Here is a 23049-nt window from a genome sequence, read left to right as displayed (position 1 = left end):
TTGGTAAAGAAACAGCTCATGCAGGCGAGAGTGAATGACGATGCTGGGGCGATGCTGCAAAGGGAGGAAGTGATCACAGGCCAGACAGACAGACACACGTGTGCTTGAAGCAATGCTGGTTTGAGAGATGAAGGAAAGTCAGTCCCACTACGATGCTCTGGTTTCGCTCCAGACTGCACGTGCGCATTCGCCTTGGCAAAGGGCTGGCAGTGAGGGACCCGCTACCCAGGTTTGATGCTGGCCCTGTCCCTCCTGCTGCCAGCCCCATCCTCATCAGGAACCTGCGCCTGCACTAAGTGGCCGTGCTGTCCTGGGGAGATGCGAGGCGGGAGGCTGCGGGCGGGCAGGGAGGCAGGGGAGACAGGATCCTCCAGGCACAGCAGGATCCAGTCCTGTGGGCAAACAGGCTGAACCAGGGCGGGCAACATGCAGGCAGTGCCACGCGAGTCTGCGAGCGTTGCCTCTGCCCGGAGCTGAGCAGCCACGGGTGGGAAGCGCAAGTAGTGCCCGTACATCCTCGCCATGGGCAGGGAGCATTTGGGAGAACAAGGCCGTGGGCAAGGGGGAAAGCAGCCCCCCGATCCCCCCAACCATGCGTGAGACATCCCAAAAGCTCCCGTTGTTTCAAAAAGCTGCAACCCTCCAGCTTTCTGGCACAGGCCAATGTGGACTCATGTTGCAGATCCTACTTGGATGCTTTATCTGAGAGCAGGGGAGGTGTGAAGACCTATGGGGCTTTCTGCAAGCTGGGCATGGAGCAGATCTCCCCCTCAGTTCGAGTGAGGAGGTCGAGAAAGCCTCAGCGGCGAAGGGGACGTGGCTGCCTGAGCGGCGCTGCCCCCGCAGCCAGGCCACCCCAAGGACCGCTGGGGTAAACCCTCCTCTAGACACGCGGGCAAAGCCACCCCGGCCTCGCTGCTGTCCTCTGCAGGGGGTCGGGGATGGATGAGTGTGATAGAGATATGGAGATGGGACTGAACGTGCCTGTTAGGGAACCGAACCAGGGGTCTCCGGGGAGGTGGGTGGCAGCTTCCATCCAGCCACTGCGTGGGTTAGTTTGTGGCCTCCTGCTGCTGGGCGCTTTGGGATCCCAGCTCCTCCGAAACTAGGGTATTTTAGGAGATGCAACTGCCACTAGCCGGGGATTAGGAGTGAGGAAGCGCAGTCACTAGGGCAGGATCCCTGCAGCAGCATTTACCTTGTCGTGCTGGTGTTCCTCTATCTGCTTTTGGGTATTTTCCAGCTCTTGTAACAATGTGTTCTTAGAAAAATGAAACAAAAGAAAAGGAAACAAAAACAGGAAAGAAAAAGAGAGACCCTTTAGCAAACGGCCATGCGGCCTCCTGGGAATGGCCAGCGTGGAATCGCTGTGGGGGCGGTGTGACTGATGCCTGGCAGGAGGGATGGCAATGGCTCCCTGATCTAGTCCTCACCCACCTGCCTCCGAACTGGTCTTCTCTGCAAACCTCCTGCTCCTCAAGCAGGGCTGCCGTAGCTCAACTCCTTCCCCACACTGGGGCTGGGGCATGGCCATGGAGGGCAAGCGGTGATTAGGGATTTGATGGGCAGAGCTTGAAGATTAGGCAATGCGTCTGAGGAGAGATCAACTCCTCGAGCAACTGGATCAAGGGCAAAAATGCTCCCTACATCTAAGCTAGGGAATAGGCAGGGGGAAAAGAAGATGTGTTTGCAACTGCCTGACCTCATGCTCTTTTTTGGGAGGTGTTGGCAGCCAAACAGCATCATTTTTACTCATGGAAGACCTGGAGAAACTCTCTGGGTGAGCCAGTGCTGGCAGCAGGCTGGGGAGCCGACAATGTCCCTTTGCAAGGTGCTACTGCTCTGGTCCCTGATGCTTGCTGGGGTGGGAATTTGGACTCAGCCCCATGTGTTGAATCCTGCTTTTTATCCAGAGCCACTCAGACATCTGCTAAACGCTGGCACAGCTGGGTCTGGTTTGGGACAGGAGGTGCAGAGCAGCAAGGAGACAGGCCTGATCCTGGAGGGACCAGCTAGGGGATGCAATCCCTCTGTGCTCTGACTGCTAAGGGGAGCCTGGTCCCTGCAGGAACCCAAACAGAGGTGGATCATTAAGGGCTGACCTCCCATTGGCACTGCGAGGTTAATCCTTGCTCTGAGCCACCTGCTCTCCCAGCTAATTGCATTCACGCTGGGGCAGCAGCAACTCCATCTGGCTCCTCAAAGGAAAGCCCAGTTCCCCAGGAGGAGTGGGGTGGGAGCTGGGAGGCTGCTCATGGGCTCTGCTCTGGCCTGGAGAAGGCAGATCAGTCTGGGCTTGGGGACAGAAGGGTTTCAAGGCAGCATGTGGAGGCGATGAGGTGGGAGAGGATGAACACTGCATTTTCTCCTGCAAAATGCAGTAGGGTTTTGCTCCAACAGCTGGGCCAAGGCTGCAGGTGAGGCTGCGCCGGAAGAGACACAGGGAGGCGAGGGAATGGAGCAGGACAAACCCTGCTGCTGTCAGAGGTGAGAGGCAATGGGGAGTGGGTCATACAGGCAAGGGCTGGCTGGAGGCAAGGGCGCGATGCAGATCACGCTTCCCTGAGCTCCCACCAGCGCCTGGCTGGCATCCTGCATGTGATCATTTCTCTATCCCTGCACAGGTACTTTCAAACTCCTATGCTGTGGCTGTCTGAGGCTCTCTGCTGGAGGGTCTGTGGACCCCTCAACACCCCACCAGCCCCCCAGAGGAACCCCTGACCCCCAGCTACTACCTTCTCCTCCAAGGCCGCCATCCTCTCCTTGAGGTGCAGCTGCAGCCGCTCATTGGACTCGCTCAGCAGACGGTCCACGGTGTCCGAGAGCCGCTTGTTGTGCTCCTCATTCATCTTCTCCCGCTGGCGGGCCTGCAACGGCAAACAGCGACCGGTCACGTCGGACCCAGTGGATCCACTCCTCCTGCCTCGAGGGGCTCCATGCCCTCCTGCCACCCCATGCTTGCTGGTGCTGTCACAGCTGATTTACCAGGCCCAGCTTTTGGGGACAAATTCACCTCTTACGGCACAGATTGGACCCTTCACTGGGGCTCTGCTGGTCTCTGCTGTTTCCCAGCTAGGGATGAAGAGGAGAGAAGACAGGATCCAAAGAGATCCTGCCTGCCTGACCCTCAAGAAAGTTTGGCCTGTGTGTCTGCCAGGGACAGCCACAGTGGGGCACATTCCAGACCCCAATGGGGGCCAATCCTCTGGATTTGCAAAGGTCTCTCCAAATCTATGCCCTAGACTGAAGCACCTGGGGCTTCCCCAGGGGCACACGCTGTAATGCCTCCTGGGTGACCTGAGAAATGGGCATCACAACCTCCTGCACGGACAGCCCAGCCACCGGCTAGGGAGCACAGCAGGGATTTTGCGTCCCGTGACACATCAGCTTAGCCTCCTGTCTTCTTGAGGGGCAACACCCTTTGCTCCCAGCTCCCCTCAGTCCTGCCCTGCTGCTGATCCATGTTGCAGGGAAAAGCAGCTGGAGCCTCCCCCTCTGCCCTGCATTTTGGCTCCCAGCTTGGCCCAGGGGTCGATGCTGGGAGAGGAGTGGATGTGGAACGCTAACAGCAAGACTTGGATGCCTGGGAGAGGGGGAAATCACAGCAGAGAGGGTCAGGAGCTCCTACGCGTCTCTAGTTTAAGAGATCCTGGATGGGAAAGGATTAACCAGTCTCCTCTCCCCATGCTGCTTCAGAGAGACCAGCCCTTTGTGGTGTGCCCAGGTACCCAGCCACCATGGCAAGGGGGAGCCAAGGCCAGATCAGGACCCATGAGGACTCTCCCATCCAGGCTAAGCAGTGCTTACCCTGGCCAGCTCCTGGTTCTTCTCCTCCAGCTGACTCTCCAGCTGCCGGAGGTGCTCCTCGATGCTCCCGTGCCTCTCTTCTGCCTGGGAAAAGCAGAGCAGCACTCTTGGATGCTGCTCCCCAAAACCATGCGGGTCCTCCTGCATCCCTCCCTCCATCCCTGCATCCTTCCCTGGGATGTGGCGCTCCGTCCCGCTGCCTGCATCCCCACCATGGTTCACTGCCTGGTGTGAGCCCAAAAGAGCCCTGATAGCAAGGTGATGGGAGATGGAGATGCTCTGTGAGTGACTTGGCACCCATTCCAGCGCCCAGAAAGGGCCGGGCTGGCCATATCCACACCTCCCTCCAGGCCTGCACCCTCCCAGATCCAGCCTGGGTCCTTCCTCTTCCTCCTCAGCCCGGAGTGGTCCCAGCACAAGCTGAAGGCCACTCAGATTGACAGGGCCATCTCTGCCTTGGAGAAAGGAGCTGAGGGAAGAGAACAAACCCCACATGTGCAGGATGCATCAGGAGCTTTAAAAACCATGCATTGTCCCTGCAGCCATGGGGGAGGCAGGGGACAGCAAAGCTTAGAGGCTGGGAATGAGAGCAGGATGCCTTGGGCCTGCCAGGGGCTCCATCGCTGCAGCTGGGTGGCCAGACCTGCCTCTTCCTCTGGTTCCTGCACTCCATTCTGGCTCTGGTCCCCGGTCACCCCGCACACTTGCCTTGCTGAGTGCGGCGATGCGCTGGGCCAGCTCCGCTTCCACCTCGGGCAGCGTCTCTGCTTTCCGCATCGTCTGCTGCAGCTTCTGCTCCGCCAGTTCCAGCAGCTCCTGCAGGTGCCGGGCTTTCTCCTCGCACTGCAGGACAGAGCAGGATGGGTGCCTGGCACCAAGGCTTGCCTGCTTTTCCCATCCCCAGCACCTGCTTCTCCCTCCCAAGTCCCCAGGGCAGTGGGAGCCTTTGGGTCTAAGCTCTGGTACCTGGCGGTGCAGGGACTCCTTGTTGGCCAACTCGCTTTCCAGCTTGTCATTGAGGTCATGGATGGAGGTGGCTTCTCGCTGGGCTGCCAGGTAGCGTTTCTCCAGTGTGGTGATCCTCTCCTCCATGTCCTCTTTCTGAGCCAGGGCCTGGGGAAGCGACAGGACTGTCACAGCCTGACCTGGGACCACCAGTTTGGGAACAACTGTGCCACCCAGCTCCCAGGAGCCCGGGACACCACCGAGTCCAAGCATGCAATGAAAACCCTGCTCTGCGCAGGAATGAGGGACAGCAGAGCGGGAGAGCAATAAAGGGAGAGTCAGGCAATCACAGAAAATCCTTCTAGCATGGACACAACTCACTGCCCCAGGTCTGCAGCACACCTGAGTACCTTGGTGTCTGCTTCCTCAGACAACAAGGAAAACACTCAGGGAAGTTCCTGCTGATGGACTTGGGGACAATCTCCCAAAGGCAGCAGCCCCTTTTGGGGAACACTGGCCTGCATACACCAGGGGTTACAATCCCTTCCCAGCCCAGAGCATGCGGAGGCTGCTGCGGATGTCTCTGCAACTGCAAGAGGCAATGCGAGAGGGCAGTGTCTAACCTCTCGGAGGTCCCTCTGGTACTTGCTGCTCATCTCCTCTGATTTGATCAGATCCTTCCTGGCGGTGCCCAGATCCTCCTCCAGCTCGGCGACGCTGGCAGCCAATGCAGAGATGCGCTCCTTGGCCTGGACCACTTCGAAATTCTGCTTCTCCAGGAGCTCCTGCAGCTCCACCACCCGCCCTGCCTCATCATCTGGGTGGGCAGAGCCGTTGGAGAGCCGCTGCAAGGCAGCAGAGAGGGAGGTGGATGCCGGGCTGCCCCAAAGCATGGGCTGGCATTGCCTGCAGCTACGCAATGGGGAAACGTGGCACTGCAGGGACCCAGCGAGGCGGTGGGGAGTGGATACGTGGGGCTCTGGGACCCCCTGTCAACAGTCTCTGATAGCTAGTGATGTGGCTTCTCACAGGAGAATGGAATAGGGGTGGCTGAGGACTTCCCAGAGAGTCTCTGAGAAGCAGAGCTCCTAGGAGCATCCGAGGGGAAGCACAAATTCCCCTCCGCTCCGAAATGGCCTGTATCCACCAGAAAGGGCATTTGCCGGGAGGTTGGACCCAGGGGAGAGGGAAAAACGTTTTCAGTGCCCTGCAGCCAGTGACAAGGGTGTTGGAGAAATGACAGCCTCAGTGAGCGTGGTCAGAGCAGTGGTTTCTGGGGCTCTCACCTTCCACGGAAGCTTCTGCGCTGGTTCCTTGGGCTCCCTCTCATCCCGCTCACCCACCGGGGCCTCCCGCGTAGTGCCTTGTTGCAGAGCTGCCACCTGCATGACAACAGGGCTTAATTAATGAGAGAAAGCAGATGAGACCAGCTGGTCTGGCTGTGGGTGAAGCCAGCCCCTGGTGCACCCAGGTCTGCAACTGGCTTCCCACTGGCTTCCTCCACTGTCATATTTGTCTAGTGCTTATGGCTGGGGGGGAACTGGAGGGATAGGGTGAAGAAGAGAGGGGAAGGCGGAGGTGCTGTGAAGGCTTAGCACTGATAGAGGATGAAGCCATGTCTTGCACGGACACAGTGGTGCTTGCTAAATGCATGCAAAGAGCAATAAGGTTTTCCTGGTGAGCCCTCGGAGACCTGAGACCTGCATCCCAGGACTCTTCCCTGACTCACTTCACTAGTTTGCAGCCAGACAAACTCCAAACCCGGTGCAGATGTAGCCAGCACAAGCAGGGGATACACACCAACACCACACCCTGCTCTGCTGGGGGAGGATGGGGAAACGTCCCTGCAAGGCGACCAAAAGCCAAGTGCTGCCTCCCCACCGAGCCTGGGGAAGTACCAGGAGACACATCCTGGGAACTAGAAATAGGAGCAAAATCTGGCCAGGCAGAGGCTATAAGGATGGCTCTTTCCTTTTGGCAGTGGTGGCTGGTCACAAACTTCAGGAAGGAAAACAGGGTTAATATCTCTCCAAGATGAAAAGGGCTAGTTGGGGACAGCAAAGTCCCCAAGCCAGGGCCCAAGCAAGGAAGAAGATGGGGGATGCAAGATGAGGTGCTCAGAGCAGTGAGGTTTGGGTCTCTGCTGAGGCAGGGAAAATCCCAAATCACGCTCAGCCCCTGAAATGACTCAAGTTCAGGTTGCTTTTTTCAGTGAAATAAACACCAAACTGCAAAACAACAGAGGAAACCTTGCCCATGAGACAAAAGTTTTCAGAACAAACAAGGCTTCCTTAAGCACAGACAATCCTTCATGTAAAAAGCAAAAAAAAAGCCTTTTATTAAAAACGCCCAAACACCATTTCTCTAATCTACACGATCATTTGAGGGTGGTATTTCAGCAAACTCAACTTGAATTCACAAATGAGACATACAGCAGTCCCAGCCCAGTGGATGCCCCAGTAAGGGCCCAGGGTAGGCCACCCAAATACCTCTTACCTGCCGATGGGCATCCACGAGCTGCTCCTCCAAGGTTGCCACTCGCTCTAAGGCTGCTCGCAAGCGTTCCCTGACCTGCAGTCATGTAAGATAATGGGAAAGGCCATTATTTATCTGTGATGAGGGTGCCCAGGATCTAGGCAAGCTCCCAGCCCCTTTCGTCTGGCCAGCCAGGCTCAGGCAGTTTCACACCCAGGGCGCAGGCTCAGGGATGCTCCAGCCCATTGCCTGGGAGAGCGAAAGCATGCTGGAGATGAACAGCCTGAGCCAGGTCGACCCTTGCAGACCTACAGCCAGGACAGCTTGAAGACATCTTTTAGGAGAGCAAGGAGATGCTTGAGGCAAATTAATCAGGAGGAACAATAAGAGTTGTAACATAAAGACTGAATCAGGCTGCCAAATGCCAGTGCCCACCACCATGTGAGTGACCTGGGGAAGCAATTTCCCCATCCCAAACAGCCTCAAACCCACAGCATCCACTTGGCAGCCCCACCCGCTCCCGAAACGAGGCTGCTTTTGGATATCCAAGACCTTCCCCCTGAGGAACTGAGGTCTTCCCCCATGTCACCACCTGGCTTAACAACAAAAGAATGGCAGCCAGCAGGAGGGAGGAGGAGGGTCGGAAGAAGGTTAGCTCTGAGCAAGAGATGCTCATGGAGCAAGCTGGGAGAGGTCCCAACACCCTGTCTCACCTTTTCGTCTAGCGCCTTGTGATGCTCAAAGAGTGACTTGAGAGCCTTGAGCACCTCGACCTCACTGGAAACCCCGGACGGCGACTGGGCCTGACGCTTGACCACGGTCATCCTCAGGGACCGCTCATGCCTCGACACCAGGCACTCCAGGTGCTCCAGCAAGAGCTGCAAGAGGGCAAGCACGAGGCTGTCACCACCCTGGGGGCTGGCGATGCCGATATCGGCCCAGCAGTCTGCAGTGTCCCACATTTCTGAGGACTGAAAGCCAGGCAGCAGGTTTTATATGCTTACCCGGGTGTTATTGCGCTCGGCTTTCAGCTCCGAGATCTCCTCTTCCCTCTCCAGGAGCTGCTCCCGGCATGCACTGAGCTCCCGCGTCAGCGTTGCAAACTCCTGCAGAAACGAGGGCACGGCTGTGAGCAGGGAGCGTGGGATGGAGATGGAGCCAGCTTCCCGGCCCCACGGCTGGGACCTCCAGCACACGGCATTTCCCATCCAAACCCAACCAGTGAGAGATGGGGACACCAAGGGGAGCATTGAGAAATCAGTGGAGAAGCACAGCCAGGCTGGGAGGTGATCTATTCCTGGCTTCCCTAAGTACTTTGGCCATGGGAGAACGCAGCACCCCAATATTTATCCAGCTCTTGAGGTGCTTGATGGCATTAAAAGCATCCAGGTCAAGGCCACCAGCATGCGCCCATGCCCTCTGTCCCCTTGATGCAACCCAGAAGAGCACCCACCTTGGAGCAGCCCATCAGGCTAAAACTCACCGCAAAGCCACAGCCAGCCAGGATGGGTCCCCTGGCCCCGAGCCAGCCTCTGCCATGGCCTCAGGACCTGCCATCATTCAGAATCTCCTTCCAGTGGAAAGAGCAAAATCTGCCCCAGTCCAGCATGTGGGGGCCCATGAAGCTTCTTACGAGGCACCCCCAGGCCCTGAATCCCAGCTGAGAGAGATGGGGAAAGCAGGAGATGTGGCAGGTGCCACCAGTTCTTGCTCCAGTCACCGTGCCCTCCAGGAAGGTGACAGCCAGCAGGGAAGACCCGTGCACGGAGCAATGCCAAAGCACAGCTTGCAAAGCTAGCACATCCTTTGGGATACGATGGGCTCCTCAGAAACAGAGTCATCGCCCTTCTGACTGTGTCAGAAGGTAAAGGAAACCCACTCTGAAGTTCCTGGGATGAAGGAGAGTTCATTTTCCCTTAAAAAATGAAAACCAAGCACCTGGGTTAGCCCAGGAGCACTCTCCCATTCCTCCCAGTTGCTCTTTCAGCTGCCAAATGGTGCCAGGACTAAGCAGCATTTTGCAGCTGGGATTTTTGGGGGTGAAAAATGCAAATGCAGAAACACTTCATGAATTTATACCAGTTTCACAGTGTTGTTGAGAAGAACTTAAAAAGGAAAAGGGTTTCAGAAGAAGCTGAGAAGGGTTTGACTAAGCATTAACAAACCAAATTTCAACTGGGGGCTGAAAGTGGTTTTATGGCGTGAAATTCTATTTCACTTTAATTTTCAAGTTAAACAAATAAAAACCCTTCAAACTGAAGCAAAACGTTGAGGCTTAGGTTGAATCGACTGCTCTGCTCAGCTCAAAGTGAAACCTCTTGCACCAGCTGACGTCTCCCCAAGAAACTGAGAGCTTTTTAATCTCTGTTTGTCCCAACTAGATTTTCCCTCTCCCTTCCCACCCGAGTTTTTAGCCTGGGGTTGGTGGGGATGGTGGTGTCACCGGTGATGCTGAGACCCCACAGCGGGACAGGACCCCAGCATGCCACAACGTGGAGGAAGAGAAAGAGCAATCACAGCAGTCCAAGTCAGTCATCTGACCCTACAAATAGCTGCTTTTCTGCCCGTTACCATGCCTCAGGGCTGCTGCCAACCGACGTCCTCGCCCCAGCATCGCCCCAGGACCTGAGTCCTCCAGCTCCTTTCCAGCCCCATTCCTGCTCCATCACTTCCCCAGGGACAACTCCAGCGCCAGGGTCATCCCTGTCCCTATCAGTTGTCCCTCAAACTGCTCACAGACCCCCAGGCCTCCGTCACCAGCCCCTGCCATGCCCAGGCACCATCCCACACTTGCTCTTGGACCCTCCCACAGCCCCCCAGGGCACAGCGAACCCCACTGCTGTGCCCAGCCAAATCTTTCCCAGAGCGTGCTCTCCTAGCCGGCGGGGATTGCGGCTTGGCACAGCCCAGCAGCACACACACGTGCCTGTGCACCACCGGGTTATGCAAGTGCCGCGCGCGGGAGCGAGCAGCTTGCGAGCATCCCCATGGATTATGTCAGGGCTGGGAATGCTGGTGAGCAGAAAGCGTGTGACAGCAGCAGCGAGAGGTGCCAAATTAGGTGCCCGCGCACCACTGGCTGCTTCAGATTCAGGGATATGTCACTTCCCCCGTCCCTCAGGAGACGGGCAGCAAGGCTTAAGGAGCTTGGCAAAAGCATCCTCGCAGCCGTGATGGCCCCAGGAATGTCTTTCAGCAGCCCGAGCTGTAACGGCGGGTGGCACATTGGCTGTGGACTCTCTCCCAGCAGTGGGGCAGGGACCCTGTGGATCCAAAGGCCCCATATCTGCACAGGGTGGAAACCTCTTGCTCTACCCCATGGCTGGGGGGAAGCCAGGGCTGCAGTTGTCGATGCTCTCCCCACTGGGGTGAACAGGGCTATGTGCAGCGTGGGACGGACAGGACAATGCATCAGAGGCAGCAAGGGAAGAGGGGATGCCACACTGGGGATGGTGATCGCCACGCTCAACCCTCCTCACCCCATGTTGCCTGCCGCCCGCCCCGACTGGCTGAGCTGTACAGATTGCACCCACAGTCAGGCTTCCATCCCGAAAGGCAAGGAGATTAAAAGAGAGAGAAAATCTGCTGGAGAGAGAGAGAGGCAGCCCCCACCCCGGCCAGCCCAGTGCAATCCATGGGTCAGCGGGTCAAAGCGTGGTGGTGGCTCCTCTCCTGGGCACAGCACAAAGCCCCTGCCCAACCCCAGCCCCTCGGCATGCTCCCCTCTGAGCCCTCCACCCTGCCAGGAATGGCTGGCTGGATCCTGTGCTGTGTGTCCCAGCGAGGCTGCCAGGCCTGGAGCATCCCCGGCAAATGAAAGAGACCACAATAACTGTCCTTCCTTGGGGAAAGAGGGCAAAAAGGAGCATTTACCACCAAAAATAACACCACCCCTGCAGTGAGATAGGACAGCAGTAGGGGTTACCTGAGTACACAGGGCTGGGGGCACTTGCAAACCTGATTTTGATGCCTTGGGAGCAAAAAAGTAGGAATAAATCACTCCAGCACCTGCCTGTAGCTACCGCCATCAGCCCCAGCTGTGTCAGATGCCTGGCAGATGCCAGATGCCTCCATCAGCCCCAGCACTGCCACCTTGCTTCTGGGCCACCGGCGGGCACCAGGTGAGCTTGGGGACCACGAGGACACACTGCCCCAGCTCCCCGCTGCAGTGTCACACTGTGGAGTGCAGCTTTCACCCCCGTCCGCAGGTATGCCATTGCCCCAAGTCCCAGCGAAGTGGCAATAAAGAGGATCTGGGTGACTTCCCCCTGCCCTGGCTCTGATAAGCTCTCAAACTAAGCAGAGACACCTATAAAAGGATTAGAAAGTGAAGGAGAGGTGCCTGATCTTCAGTCAAAGGACAGATGATGAGACACAGCCCTAGAAGTCCTCAGGAGCCCTGTGGGAAGCCCAGCAGCCATGGAAGTGGCTAATTTGGATTAAAACCAAACCACCCAAAGCACGACTGGCTGGGCTCAGCCCCAAGCCCCCGGGCAGGAGGGAGCAGGGTGGACAGATGCTATTTTCACTGTCGGAGCAGGGAGGGAGATGCAGAGCACCACACAAGGTATTGAAACGGGGCGTTGTGGCTTGGGGCTCGGATCTTCAGTCACCGCCAGGCATGTTTGGGTCTTCCCCCTTGGCTGCATCAATGGGAAGGCACAGGGAAGAGCTAGAGGGAGGCCCGAAACCAGCTCCATGGAGGCAGCGGGGAAAGCAAGGAGAGGTTTAGGAAGCTCAGGAGGAGAAGGCTCCTAGCATGAAAAAGCTGAAATGCGAAAGTTCTCAGCCCAGAGCCATGTTCTGCCTTTCCCTGTGCTGTCTGCAGCACAGACAGGGATGCAGTGAGATTGCACCAAAGCCAGCAAAATTCCCCTGTTTGTGGCACGAGCGTGGCTGCCGCTTCAATGCACCCGAGCCTCAGGAAAAAATGGCTCCAGCTGTGGGATTAATGGCATTTTAAAGCCCCTAACTGGATTGATTGCTCCTGACAGGCCAGGCACGCAATGGAGGGTGATGTGGGAAGGATGTCCACACCAGGAATCAGCACTGCTGACTCGGCACGCGAGGGATGGAGCCCCATCCGTCCATCTGTCTGTGCTGGGAGTTGGCAGACCCATCACCTCGCTTTCTCCTTGCTATCCCAGGCGCAAGACAATGACAAGAAAGCCCTAAGTCACAGTTGAGGGGATAAACACAACCCCAGCAGTGTGAGGCATGGGATTATGAAGATTAAATCCTGCTGGGTAAACCCAGGGCTTCGACCATCACCCACCCGCAGCGCCGAGCAGTGCAGTGGCACATCCTGGACCTCTCAGCCACAGCACCGTGACTCTGTGGGGATCATCCATGGGGAATTGGTGTCCTCCCCTCTCAACACGTGGCTGCGATGTGTATTTCCACCCAGGATTGCTTGGGGAGGAGCACTGTGCAGCTGAGCAAGCAGGAATCCAACATCTCAGCACCCTGGTCTTGTGGGAGGGTGGCCAGCTCCAAGGGTTTATGCAGAGCCACCAGATCCCTCCACCTTTCCCCAAAATCTTGAGACACTTTAAAGGTCTCACCCAGTGGGTGTTTTCCCCCAGCTTGGAGCTGCTGGGGTTCCTATTTTCACACTGCTTTTTGCAAGTGTTAACTCTAGATATATTTTCAAGTTAAATGGGAGGAATTTGGGGTGATTGATGCCGCCAGGACCCTCCCCAGCTCCTGGGGGACCTCCACGGAGCTCAGGGAGTCTTAGGGGGTCTGCCCACCCCAAAAAGCCCAGCTGTCAGTTCCCCAGGCAGCTGCAAGAGGCCATGAAGGTGCAGCAGAGCACAGCCTGGAAGGAAGAACTGCAGAGGTTTCCACAACCACCGGTAGCCCTCAGCACAGCAGTCCCTGTGAAATCCGGGAGCCTGTTCTCCCCCTGACACAGCTGGGGACGTCGACTCCTGCCAACCCCCCCCAGCCCTAGCAGGGCAGGGGGAAGTGCCATCCCATGCAGGACCCCACACCGGGAACACGTCTGGATATACCTGGAGCCCTGAATGTCACCTCCCTGGGTGGCACCTACACCCAGGAGAGCAGAAGGGGAGCTGAGCGGCCAGGCAGGAGGGAGCTGGCAGCCGTGCCAGGGCCCCGGGGGGCTGCTGAGAGCACCCAGACCCTGGCCAGGGTTCGGTCCTCAGCAGCACACCCCCTGCGCAAGCAGAGAGGGCAGAGGGATTGGAGCTGAGAGCTTTCAGCCCGATTAAGTTGCATTCAGTGCTCCCACATGAATAAATAAATCATGTAAGAAGCATTAAGGCAGCTTAGTTTCCCCAGGAAATTGCCCTGGAGTTCTGCCTTTTGGGGGCTGAGGGATGCCCCCATGGATTGGGGGGTGGGGTGTGGCTTGGTCACGTGGCAGCCAAGCCCCACACGAGCAAGGGGGAACAGGACCTCCAGGCAGGAGCATCCCTGGAGCATCTCTGCTTGCCCCATGCGGGGGTTTGCCCCAAACACACATATTCCATGCCCGCCCCATTGATGGCTCTGCCGGCAGCCTGGATCCCGTGCCAACACAGCAGTATCCAGCCGCTACTGTGCCCTGAAAGGATGCAGAGTGCCACGTCCCACCGCCACCATCCACCCCATCCTCCCGAGGCAGCATGTCCTCCACACAGCCAGGGTTTGGCTCTTCGGTGACACTGGGGAAGGGCTGTCAGCCTCGTGGGTGGCCACCAATGAGGCTGGGTGCCCAACCCTGCACCAAATAAAGGGTTGCTTCAAGCAGTCCAGCTTTAATCCCATCCCAGTAGGGTCTGACACGTTGCAATAAGCTCCTGGGCAAAAGGGCTCACAGAAGGAGGAGGAGGATGGGACAAGCCCGTGGAAAGCCCCCACGCAGTGCCCCAGGGAAGAGACCCGCCACGTCCCGCTTACCTGGTACATGCACATGCTGGGATTAATCCCATTGGGCAGGTGAGCGCCTTTGGGTTTGCTCCCCGTGTTCATGCTGAGCCCTCATCTCTCACAGGGGCGGCTGGTGCAGCCCTGAGGGCAAGCGGCAGTGGGCACCGGGGGCCGCCGTGCCGGGGCGCAGAGCCCCTCTGCCCGCGCAGGGACAGGCAGGGCAGCAGGAGGCAGCGGGAGCTCAGGGAAGTTCCCCATCTGCCACCCACCCTAATCACATCCCTCACCGTGGCACCGGAGGCAGCCCCGGCTGGAGCGGGGCACCCAGCGAGCTCGTGGGTGCAGGCGCTGCCACCGAGTCCCTTTGCGCTGACCCAGTTTGCTCGGTCTGCACGCCGCCTGTGCCGAGGCACCGAGGACCCTTTACTGGAGCAGGAGCAGAGACTAAATCCGCGCGGTCCCTTAATCCGAGGCGGCTGTGGCGGGGCGGGTGGCGTGCGCTCAGGGTGACCTGGCTTGCTCTCTCCGGCGCGCGCGGGCTGGGGAGCCGGGAGCAGAGGGGGCGCAAGCCCCCGGCACACGGGCACATCTCAGCGCATCTCTAGGGGCAGAGAGCAACTCATCCATGGGGACCACTGGAGCTCCCGGGGAAGCACTGCCGGCAGTTTTGCTTTCGGCAGCCCAAGCTCTGTGGACGGGGACATGGGCTGCGTTCCTCCTGAGCTGCATTCCCCTGTTCAGAGCAGAAGAGGGATGCTGAGAGCTGGCCAGCCACCAGCTCAAGCTCCAACCTGGCTTGTGCCACCAGTTTTGATCCATTGCTTATTTCCCATCTCCCTGGGGTGCCCCAAACCCCAGCACCCAGGTAAGGCAGGAGGATCTAAGGTCTCAGCACCGGCACAGTCGACAAGGACATAAGCATTGGAAGCCTCCTGCTTCCTCTGGCTGCTGGGCTCCTCACTGGCTCTTCCCACATCACAACCACAACAGAGTGGTGCAAAAGCCCCTCCTGTACCCTGCTTCCCCCGAGTCTGGACCCTGGGACACTCCATTCTGCCCCACAAGACCCCACAGGGCAGGTGGGCAGCTCGCGTTTCCACCCTGCGCAGCCCTGTGACATTCATCCACCCCACCCTCTTCTGACCTGAGCATCTTTCTTTGTGGAGGCCAAGATCAAGTCCAGGCCTCTGGAGTACTTGGAGTGGGTCCTGCAGGTGGAGGAGCTTGGAGCAGAGCAACACCAGGCCCTTGGCAGAGCCAGAAACCCCAGCGGAGCCATGGCAAGCCCCGATTTCCCCATGCCCTGGGCTGCTTGCTTGGCACAGACCTCTGGCAGCCTCCCTGCCAACTGCCCGGCTACTCTGGCTCAGGGAACAAACGTGCCCATTGCGACATCCCGATCTGCACTCTGCACCCAGCTCTGCCTCCGCTGTCCCCTCTCAGGACCAAGCTCGAGACAAAGAAAGTCCTATCGCCCCACCAGGCGATGGGGCTGACGGAAAGGATCCTTCCCAGCAAGGGAAGGGGCTGGGAGCTGGGGCTTCCCTCCAGCAGTGGGGAAGGAATGTGGTTAATGCCCCCATTCAGGGGCTCTAAGTGCCAGTGGGGACTCATGAAACCAAGGACGGCCTGACGTCCCAAGGAGCCAGCTGGAGGCAGCAAGTCAGATCTGCTACCCAAAATGTGTTGTCTGCTCCCTAAGCACTCTTTGGTGCCAAAGGGAGAGTGTGGGCTCTGCGTCTGCCTCCCCGTCACCCTAGGGTGTCCTCAGGAAGGTTCTGCCCCTTCTTCATACCCACTCCCCTGTGCAAGGGGAGGGATTATAGTCCCACGCCTCCCTGCATGGACTCATAGATCAACGAGGAGTACAGAGGAGAAGGGGAGTTGTTCCCGCTGGTTGTGGCTTGGCCTGGGGAAACCTATGGGGTTTGCTATTGGCACGAGGTGCAACACACCTGGCAGCTTCACCGCTATCACACCAAGCCAGCCTTCCTAAAGGCATGAGCTAAAAGTCACATCCAAGCGGCCAGTCACCCTCGTATGCCTCAACGAAGGCTCTTGCTCATCCCGGGGCCAGACCCTTACCTGTGGGAGGGCTGAGTTGAGCTGCCTCTGGAGCTGGTCACGCTCCCGTAGGGTCTCCTGCAAGCGGCTCTGGGTGACAGAGAGCGTCTCACGGGTCTCCCGCAGGGTGTCCAGCAGCTTGTCCCTCTCATCCAGCATGTTCACCATCAGCTGCTCAAAGTCCGCATCCGCTTCAGAGCCCTGTGGGGGACCCAGAGGGTCCCCCTCGCTGATGGTGGGCATCACTTCGCACATCATGGCGGGGTGCGGCGGGTGGGTGAGGGTCCTGAAGGTCCCTGGTGGGGTGGGCAGTGGGTGCTGTTGTGCTGCAGGGCCCCAATCACATTGCTATGGGCTCTCGCGGGTCAGGGGAGCCAGCACAGGAGGGAGCAATGGGGTGGTGAAGGTGGGGGGGATCCCCCATCCCTTCTTCTTGGGTGCTAAGCAGAAGCTGGCATCACTCCAGCAGGAATGGAGGACGTCCTTGGCCCCGACAAGGCCCTTGCAGTCTTAAATCCTCCCACTTGGCTGCTTGTCACTGCCAGAGTCCCTTGTGTCACCTCTCTGATGCCTTTTGGAGGGGCTGCAGCATCAGTGAGCCATTGGGGTGTTCAGAGGGTGACAAAGCGACCCTTGAGGACTTGTCCCAACGGGGAGCCCAAGCTGGCAGCAGCACAGGGAGGGTCCAGAGGATATTTGGGCTGCCCGGGCATGCTGAGGAGGAGTCTGGGGATGGTGGGTTGTTCTCCTCAAGGCTGGATGAGATGGTCACTGCTGGTGCAGGAACGTGTCTCCGTTTGGCATCACAGCCCTTCAAACACACAGCGGTGACCTACAGGAGAGAGGAGAGAGATCAGATCCCTCCTGCCGCCCCCAAAATGCCCAGAGCACCTGCCCAGCACCCTTTGCCCCACATCAAACCCGTGGGCTGCAACAGGTGGGCTCAGGACCCGCAGCAATGGGCTGTGTCAGGTTGTACCACCCTGCGCCCACAGGGTCACTACACCACATCCATTAGGGCACCGAGCCGCAGAGCACAGCATCCCCGGGACCCAAAATCCTACAACAGTCTTTGACATTCCCATACCCCGGGTCAAGGTCCTATCCTCTCTGCAGTGTGCCTGGCTGCCAAGGGACCCTGAGGCCAGATGTCCTCTAGCCACAGAAACTCTGCATTTGCAGAAAATCAGGCTCAAACCTGAGTTTGGCCCAAAGCTGGCATGCAGTCACAGAAGCAAATGAGATGAATGATCAGACTGATGTTCACGCCCCCTCTCCCTGCGGCACCAAGAGGGACAGATGTGGTGGGACCAGCCATTCAGTGTTAGCTGAACTCCAGCACATCCTCTGTCAGTCAAACCCCCACACAGGGGATGGAGGCAGCAGCATCCCTGAATTACTGCCCAAGCACAAGCACCGTTCCCCAGCCCGTGCCAGGGATGAGACAGAGCTTCCTATTTGGGCAGCAGCCTGGATTTAGGCTGGATTAAAGCATAGGTGGACCCAGGGACTTGACCCAGTGGCAATGCTGGTACCTGCAGCCTCACCTCCACTTCCACAGCCCAAAACCGCTGGGGTGATGGGCTGGGATGTCCCCCATCCCAGCCACAAGCGAGATGACAGATAGGGAGTTCTGGCGACGCAGACCTTTGGGTGAGCTTGAGCCCACTGAAGCCAGATGAGGGTCCCCAGCAGCGAGGGTCTGTGTGCCACTGTTGCCCCAGCTGCCCTGGGGACCTGCTCAGCCCGTATTGTCTTGTCTGCAAGGGGTAAGCTCAGTGGGAGGGCCGCTGGTCCAGCTGCTTGTGGGATACTCCCCCTAACTTAGCAAGTTTTTACATCTTTGCAATAGATATAACTCTTGAGGCTAGGTCTGAACATCCTTATATCACCCCCCTTTCAAACCAACATACGCACACGAACAAAAAGGGCCTGCACGCACTCATGGGCCAGATCAGCCCGTTCTGGCCCTTTGCGCTGGAATAAAAGCTCGTGTCTCAAACAGCTCGGCAGCACAGTGGGGCACTTCTCCCCCTTCAAAGGCGGCGTGCGTAAGGAGATGCTTTTGTACGCACCCAGGCATGCAGACACACGCTGCCAGGGCCAGGGGAACCGTAGCTCTGTTCTTGGGACGACATTGGCTCATCAGCTGATGGGAAGTTTGACACAAAAAACCCTCTAAAAATAGACAAACTTTGGCAAAAGCACCAGGCCCTCAATGTGCGTCCAGTGCGTTACGCTGAAAGCTGGCTCCCGCATGCTGGGGACATGGGACAGGGCATTCTGCAGGTGTCTGTCCCACCTCCTCCCCCTTTACAGATTTAAGTTGCATTCCTCAAGTGGGATAAAACCTGTTACAGGCACGTAACGCTGTCCTGAACCTTTGAGGTTTGTTCACGCACCCTCCTGGCTGTTGGGAGATGGATGATGGGATAACTGTGACTGATACCCTGTCCCTGCAGCATCCCGGCTAAAAGGAGGCTGGTGGAGGAAAAGGCACAGAGCGAGGGACCACTCCAGCTCCCTGCTCTCCTTGGGTTGAGTTGGACATGAGCCCCGTTCTCATAATTAAGCAGGTAAAGTGTTTTCCAGTCCTCCTTCCCCTTATTAGCAGCCCACACACGAGCACGGCCACGCTGCCAGCCTTCCCGGAGGGCAGGTGCCCTAAGCATCCCAAGGGAGACTTGGGGCCAAGAAGAGCAGAAATCAGCCTTACCCCAGGGCTAAACACTATTAATTTGGATGCAAAACCCAAGTGAGGCGACTTTCACGCCTCATCTTGCTGCTGTGCCTCTGCTTGTGGGATGAGCATGGAGAAAGCACGTCCATGCCACAGAAAGCCAGACGGCCCCACAAGCACGACATGAATGGCAAAATCAGCCGTGTGGCTGTGTCCCCACAGCTGCTGGTGAGGAACTGAACGAATTAGCGGGTGATTAAGAGATATCAATCAAGGCTTGGAGGGAAGAGCCCTGCAGGCACTCAGGGAGGGGAAATGCTGCAGGGAAAGGCCAAGACATAAATCTGACTGGAGCGATGATGGGATGGAAATTTATCCCAGATGCAAAGGAGAGACTTGCTTAGCATGAGGAGACTCCGCAGTTGCCAGTCCCAGGGGGCCGTGGCGGCTCCCCACGCCCCATGGAGGTAATCCAAGGGGCTGGACCCACACGGTGCAGGAGGAGGCACAGGTTTACCCCTAGCACCACCCAAGGGGTTATTTTCTTTATGCTTCCCCCATGGTTGAGGCTGTGCAGGGTGGTTGGGGCGGTTTTGGGTAAGCCCATGTGCTACTTTGCTTCACTGCAACCTGCTCCGGTACACAGTTATATCCTGTTACACCTACTGTGCTTGGGAAGGGAGGCTGGGGGTGATAAGCACAGCCTGGACACCTCAGCCTGGGGAGGGTGATAACAGGGTCATGGCGATCTCGCACAGCACTGACGCTGGTCCAGGACAGACTCATCCCATCTCACTGGTCCCCAAAAGCATCTGTGCTCTGCCCCACGAGCACGCTCAGCAAAGACGTGATACAGCATAAAACTGTCCAGCCAGGACAAGGCAATGCTTAGAGACTCAAAGCTCCTCCATGCCCTGGGCTTGGGGGATGACTTCACTGGAGCGTGGTCACGTTCTCCCCTCGCACGCCGGGCCACCAGGTGTGGGTAGTACGGAGGGCATGCACTGTGGCATAAGGAAAGGAGAGCTGCTACGATCCTCTGCAGCTGGCAAAGCACTACAAGCAGGGATGAGGCTTCCTACCACCACAAAAAGCAGCCAAAGCCCTCTTCATCCTGGCCTGAAGCCCCCAGGCAGGTGGTGGGCAGCCAGCCCAGGGCTTTCAAGGGCTCTCCACACTCCCCATGGCACTGCTGCACTGTGAGCATCCCTCTGCCAGCAGGTCCCTGGCAAGTAAATCCAGGCTGATGCTCTGCCACCTCCAAGCGTAACTCTGGAAACTTTTCAGCCACGTGTGCCCATCTCCCGTCTGACTCTGTGGCAGACCCCATGAGTGGAAAAGTCCCTGCACTGCAGAGGCACCGGTCACATCCATAACCGCTATGGACAGACACTGAGCTGCCTCTAGCATCCCTGTCGCAGAGCCGTCCCGCCAACAACCACCGGGCAACGATTATTTCTGGATTCAACCACAGCAGCTTTCACTGCAAAACCAGAGCTATAGCAAAACCACAAAGCCCAGGAGCAGCCCAGCTAACAGGATGGACCATCATCTGGGGTCAGGGCGGTTGCAAAGGTTTTATTTGTGATGCCAAGTGAGGAGCCCAGGACCAGGCTGGGTTTGATACCTGCTGTCTTCAAGCCCTTTGAAGCGGGAAGTGTGTTTGGTGAGCAACAGGCACGGGTGAGCGTGCAGTGCTGTGCGCACACGCAGGGACCCGCACACATGCAGCAACATCCACGCACACAGGGACGTGCACATGAGTAGGGATGTGCCTGTGTGCAGGGACACGCGTCAGCTCCCCTCAACACGAGCATCCCCTCATTTCTGTACAACCTCAAACCTTGGGATTTTCTCCGTTCTCCAAAAGCAACAGAAAATCACCCCTTCCCACGCACTCCTTCCCCCGGGAGCCCAGCTGGTGGTTGCATACACAAGACGCCATCCCCGCATAGCAAAGCTCAGCATTTCTTAGGCAGACCTGCATGCCCAAATAGTTGCTTTTAAGGACCTTGGCGATGTCAGTGTAGATGACAGCCCAAATGCATCACACACTTTGCTGGTGTCTTTAGCAGCAGCGAGGGCAGACCGAAAGCAGCCCTTCAGCACTGGATGTCGGAGGGGTCTGAGCTTGCTGGCAATTAGCAGCAAAACATTGCCTGTGAATCTCAACCTTTCAACTGTATCTGGTAAAACTACGTAAATGCTACTGCCTGGGTTTAGAGGGCCTTAACTGATGGGATAATCATTGGGTAGAGGAGTGAGGATGCGAGGAGACAGCTGGTGAGCTGAGAAAACAGACACTGTGCAGCTCTAGCCCTTTGCTGGGTATTTTTAGTCCCACGGGGCTGCCAGGCACAGACTTGCTGGAAGCAGGTTTGTTGCCAGTGCAAACGTGCTTGCTTTACTATCCCTTCCCCCCAAAAAAAGATGCTTTCCCCATTCTTCGGGATGGAAACCAGCACAGTCATGCGCTGCTCGCTTGGAGAGGCTGGTTTGCAATGATGGTACCCAGACATGGAGCAGCTGATGGAGAGCAGAGGGGGGTTTCTTTGCCCTTGGGCTGATTATTTGCTTGGCGTGACTCTATAGCGAGACAAGCTGCGTACAGGATGCTCGGTCTGTGGTGCAGGGCACAGCACCCACCCAGCGCCCAGGGAAGTGCTTCCATTGAAATGACTGGATGCTGAAATCCAGGAAACGGCTTTCCCATGTCCACCAGGGCGAGAAGCACACCCAGCATTTATCCACACACAAAACAGCCTGTGGACTGAGGCAGAGACAGGCTCATGGATTTTCTCTGACTCTCATCTCAGCCCTGACAAGAGAAAGAAAAAACCCTCCATGGCTCTGTCAGCAAGATCATCACCCCAGCAGGCAGCTGGCAAAGAGGGTTTAACGCGCACCTCGGAGGCAACAAGCTCGCGGAGATTGATCATCCCATAAAAACGTCAGTTTGATCTTTTCCGCTCCTAGAAAATCCTCGTCAGCCGCTCAACCTGGCCTCAAAAGAGCAGCGCAGTCAGAGCGGCAGAGCCCACACCAGCGGCCGTTCCTTGCCACTCACCGGCGTGAGGATGGCCTCCCCTCTGCTGAACCAGCTGAGGACGGGGTCCCAGTGGCCTGCGCTGACCCCTTCCCAGCCAGACTTGGGAGGGAAAAGGAAGGTGATGCCCTTTTGCTGTTGGCTTCCCCTTGCAGCACTTCTTTTGTCCCTTTTTCCTTGCGATGCTGCATTAAATGTGATTACATGGACAGGCTGTGAAAGGGTCATGCCCTAACATTTCCAGCAAGTGCGTCCCCATCGCTGTTCCCGCAGATGAAGCCATGTCCAGGCATAAATCCTTCCCACCCTCATTGAAGTCTGACACCGCTTTGGAGCAGCCAGGATGTGCTGAACCACTGATCCCCCCGGTATGCCCAGGAGAAGGTCAGTCCTGACCCACTGAGCCGCGGGATGGCTTGCGGATTGAGCAGGAACATCCTCAGCACTCCACCAACCCACAGAGCCTGCTTTCCATTTTAGCCTCAGTGGGAGTCATGGTAATTAAAGGCTCAGAAAATGGAGATTATTCCTGTGCACACAACAAAGAGGATGTTGAAGTGCCCTGGACCAACAGTGGAAATCGCCGTTTTAAGCACACAGCCTACAAATGGGAATCTTCACCCACGGCAGGTCTCAGAGATGCCTTTGCCACATGCTGTGGGAGCCACGGGCTGAGATTTCACCTCCCAAGGCGTTTCTGCCCTGAGACAGCAGGAGAGCTGCTGCTCATGCCACGGTGTCCGGATGGGGCTTGTCTGCATTGGAGACAGCCAGCTGAGCTCCATGTCTGCCAGGAGCAACCCGCATCCCTCTCTGCAGCCCCACACACCCCAAAGGCCCCTCTCCATCATTCCTTTCCTCCTGCGGCATCACTTGGGCACAGACCCCTATCTATATTCTCTACAGGTTTCTTACAGTTTTACAAGCCTGGACCTGAGCAGACCTGGCTGCAAGCTCAAGCACCCATCCTGGGCGATCCACAGGGAAAAAGCTGCATTTCAATGACAAAACCAATTGGCAGGTACAGCCTCATCCCAGCATCTCTCCTTAGTCCTTACATTTACTCCTGGGTTGCACTGTGGCCTCTGGGCACCTCCAGTCCCCTGAGAAAGACAAGGAAGATGCCTACTGGAAAGCAGCTCTGCTGAGAGGGGCC

General features: G+C 57.4%; 1 protein-coding gene across 5 annotated transcripts in view; it reads right to left on the bottom strand.

Annotated features, from left to right (window-relative positions):
* PPFIA4 (PPFI scaffold protein A4) overlaps window positions 1-23049 on the bottom strand; it is a 62195-nt gene that overhangs the window by 17785 nt on the left and 21361 nt on the right. For all 5 annotated transcript variants that reach the window (XM_075115642.1, XM_075115644.1, XM_075115645.1 and 2 more), the window contains exons 2-12: window positions 16189-16999; window positions 8232-8333; window positions 7941-8105; window positions 7249-7323; window positions 6039-6134; window positions 5376-5597; window positions 4774-4920; window positions 4512-4650; window positions 3808-3887; window positions 2736-2867; window positions 1199-1261 (exon numbers count right to left, since the gene is read on the bottom strand). In XM_075115642.1, the coding sequence (XP_074971743.1) occupies window positions 1199-1261; window positions 2736-2867; window positions 3808-3887; window positions 4512-4650; window positions 4774-4920; window positions 5376-5597; window positions 6039-6134; window positions 7249-7323; window positions 7941-8105; window positions 8232-8333; window positions 16189-16425 (1458 nt within the window). In that variant the 5' untranslated portion in view covers window positions 16426-16999. The remainder of the gene's footprint in view (window positions 1-1198; window positions 1262-2735; window positions 2868-3807; window positions 3888-4511; window positions 4651-4773; window positions 4921-5375; window positions 5598-6038; window positions 6135-7248; window positions 7324-7940; window positions 8106-8231; window positions 8334-16188; window positions 17000-23049) is intronic.

This window comes from Phalacrocorax aristotelis, chromosome 21, assembly GCF_949628215.1.
Source record: "Phalacrocorax aristotelis chromosome 21, bGulAri2.1, whole genome shotgun sequence".
NCBI classification, from domain to species: Eukaryota; Metazoa; Chordata; class Aves; order Suliformes; family Phalacrocoracidae; genus Phalacrocorax; species Phalacrocorax aristotelis.
The sequence above is the reverse complement of the archived record's forward strand: the minus strand, read 5'-3'. Positions and strand labels throughout refer to the sequence as shown.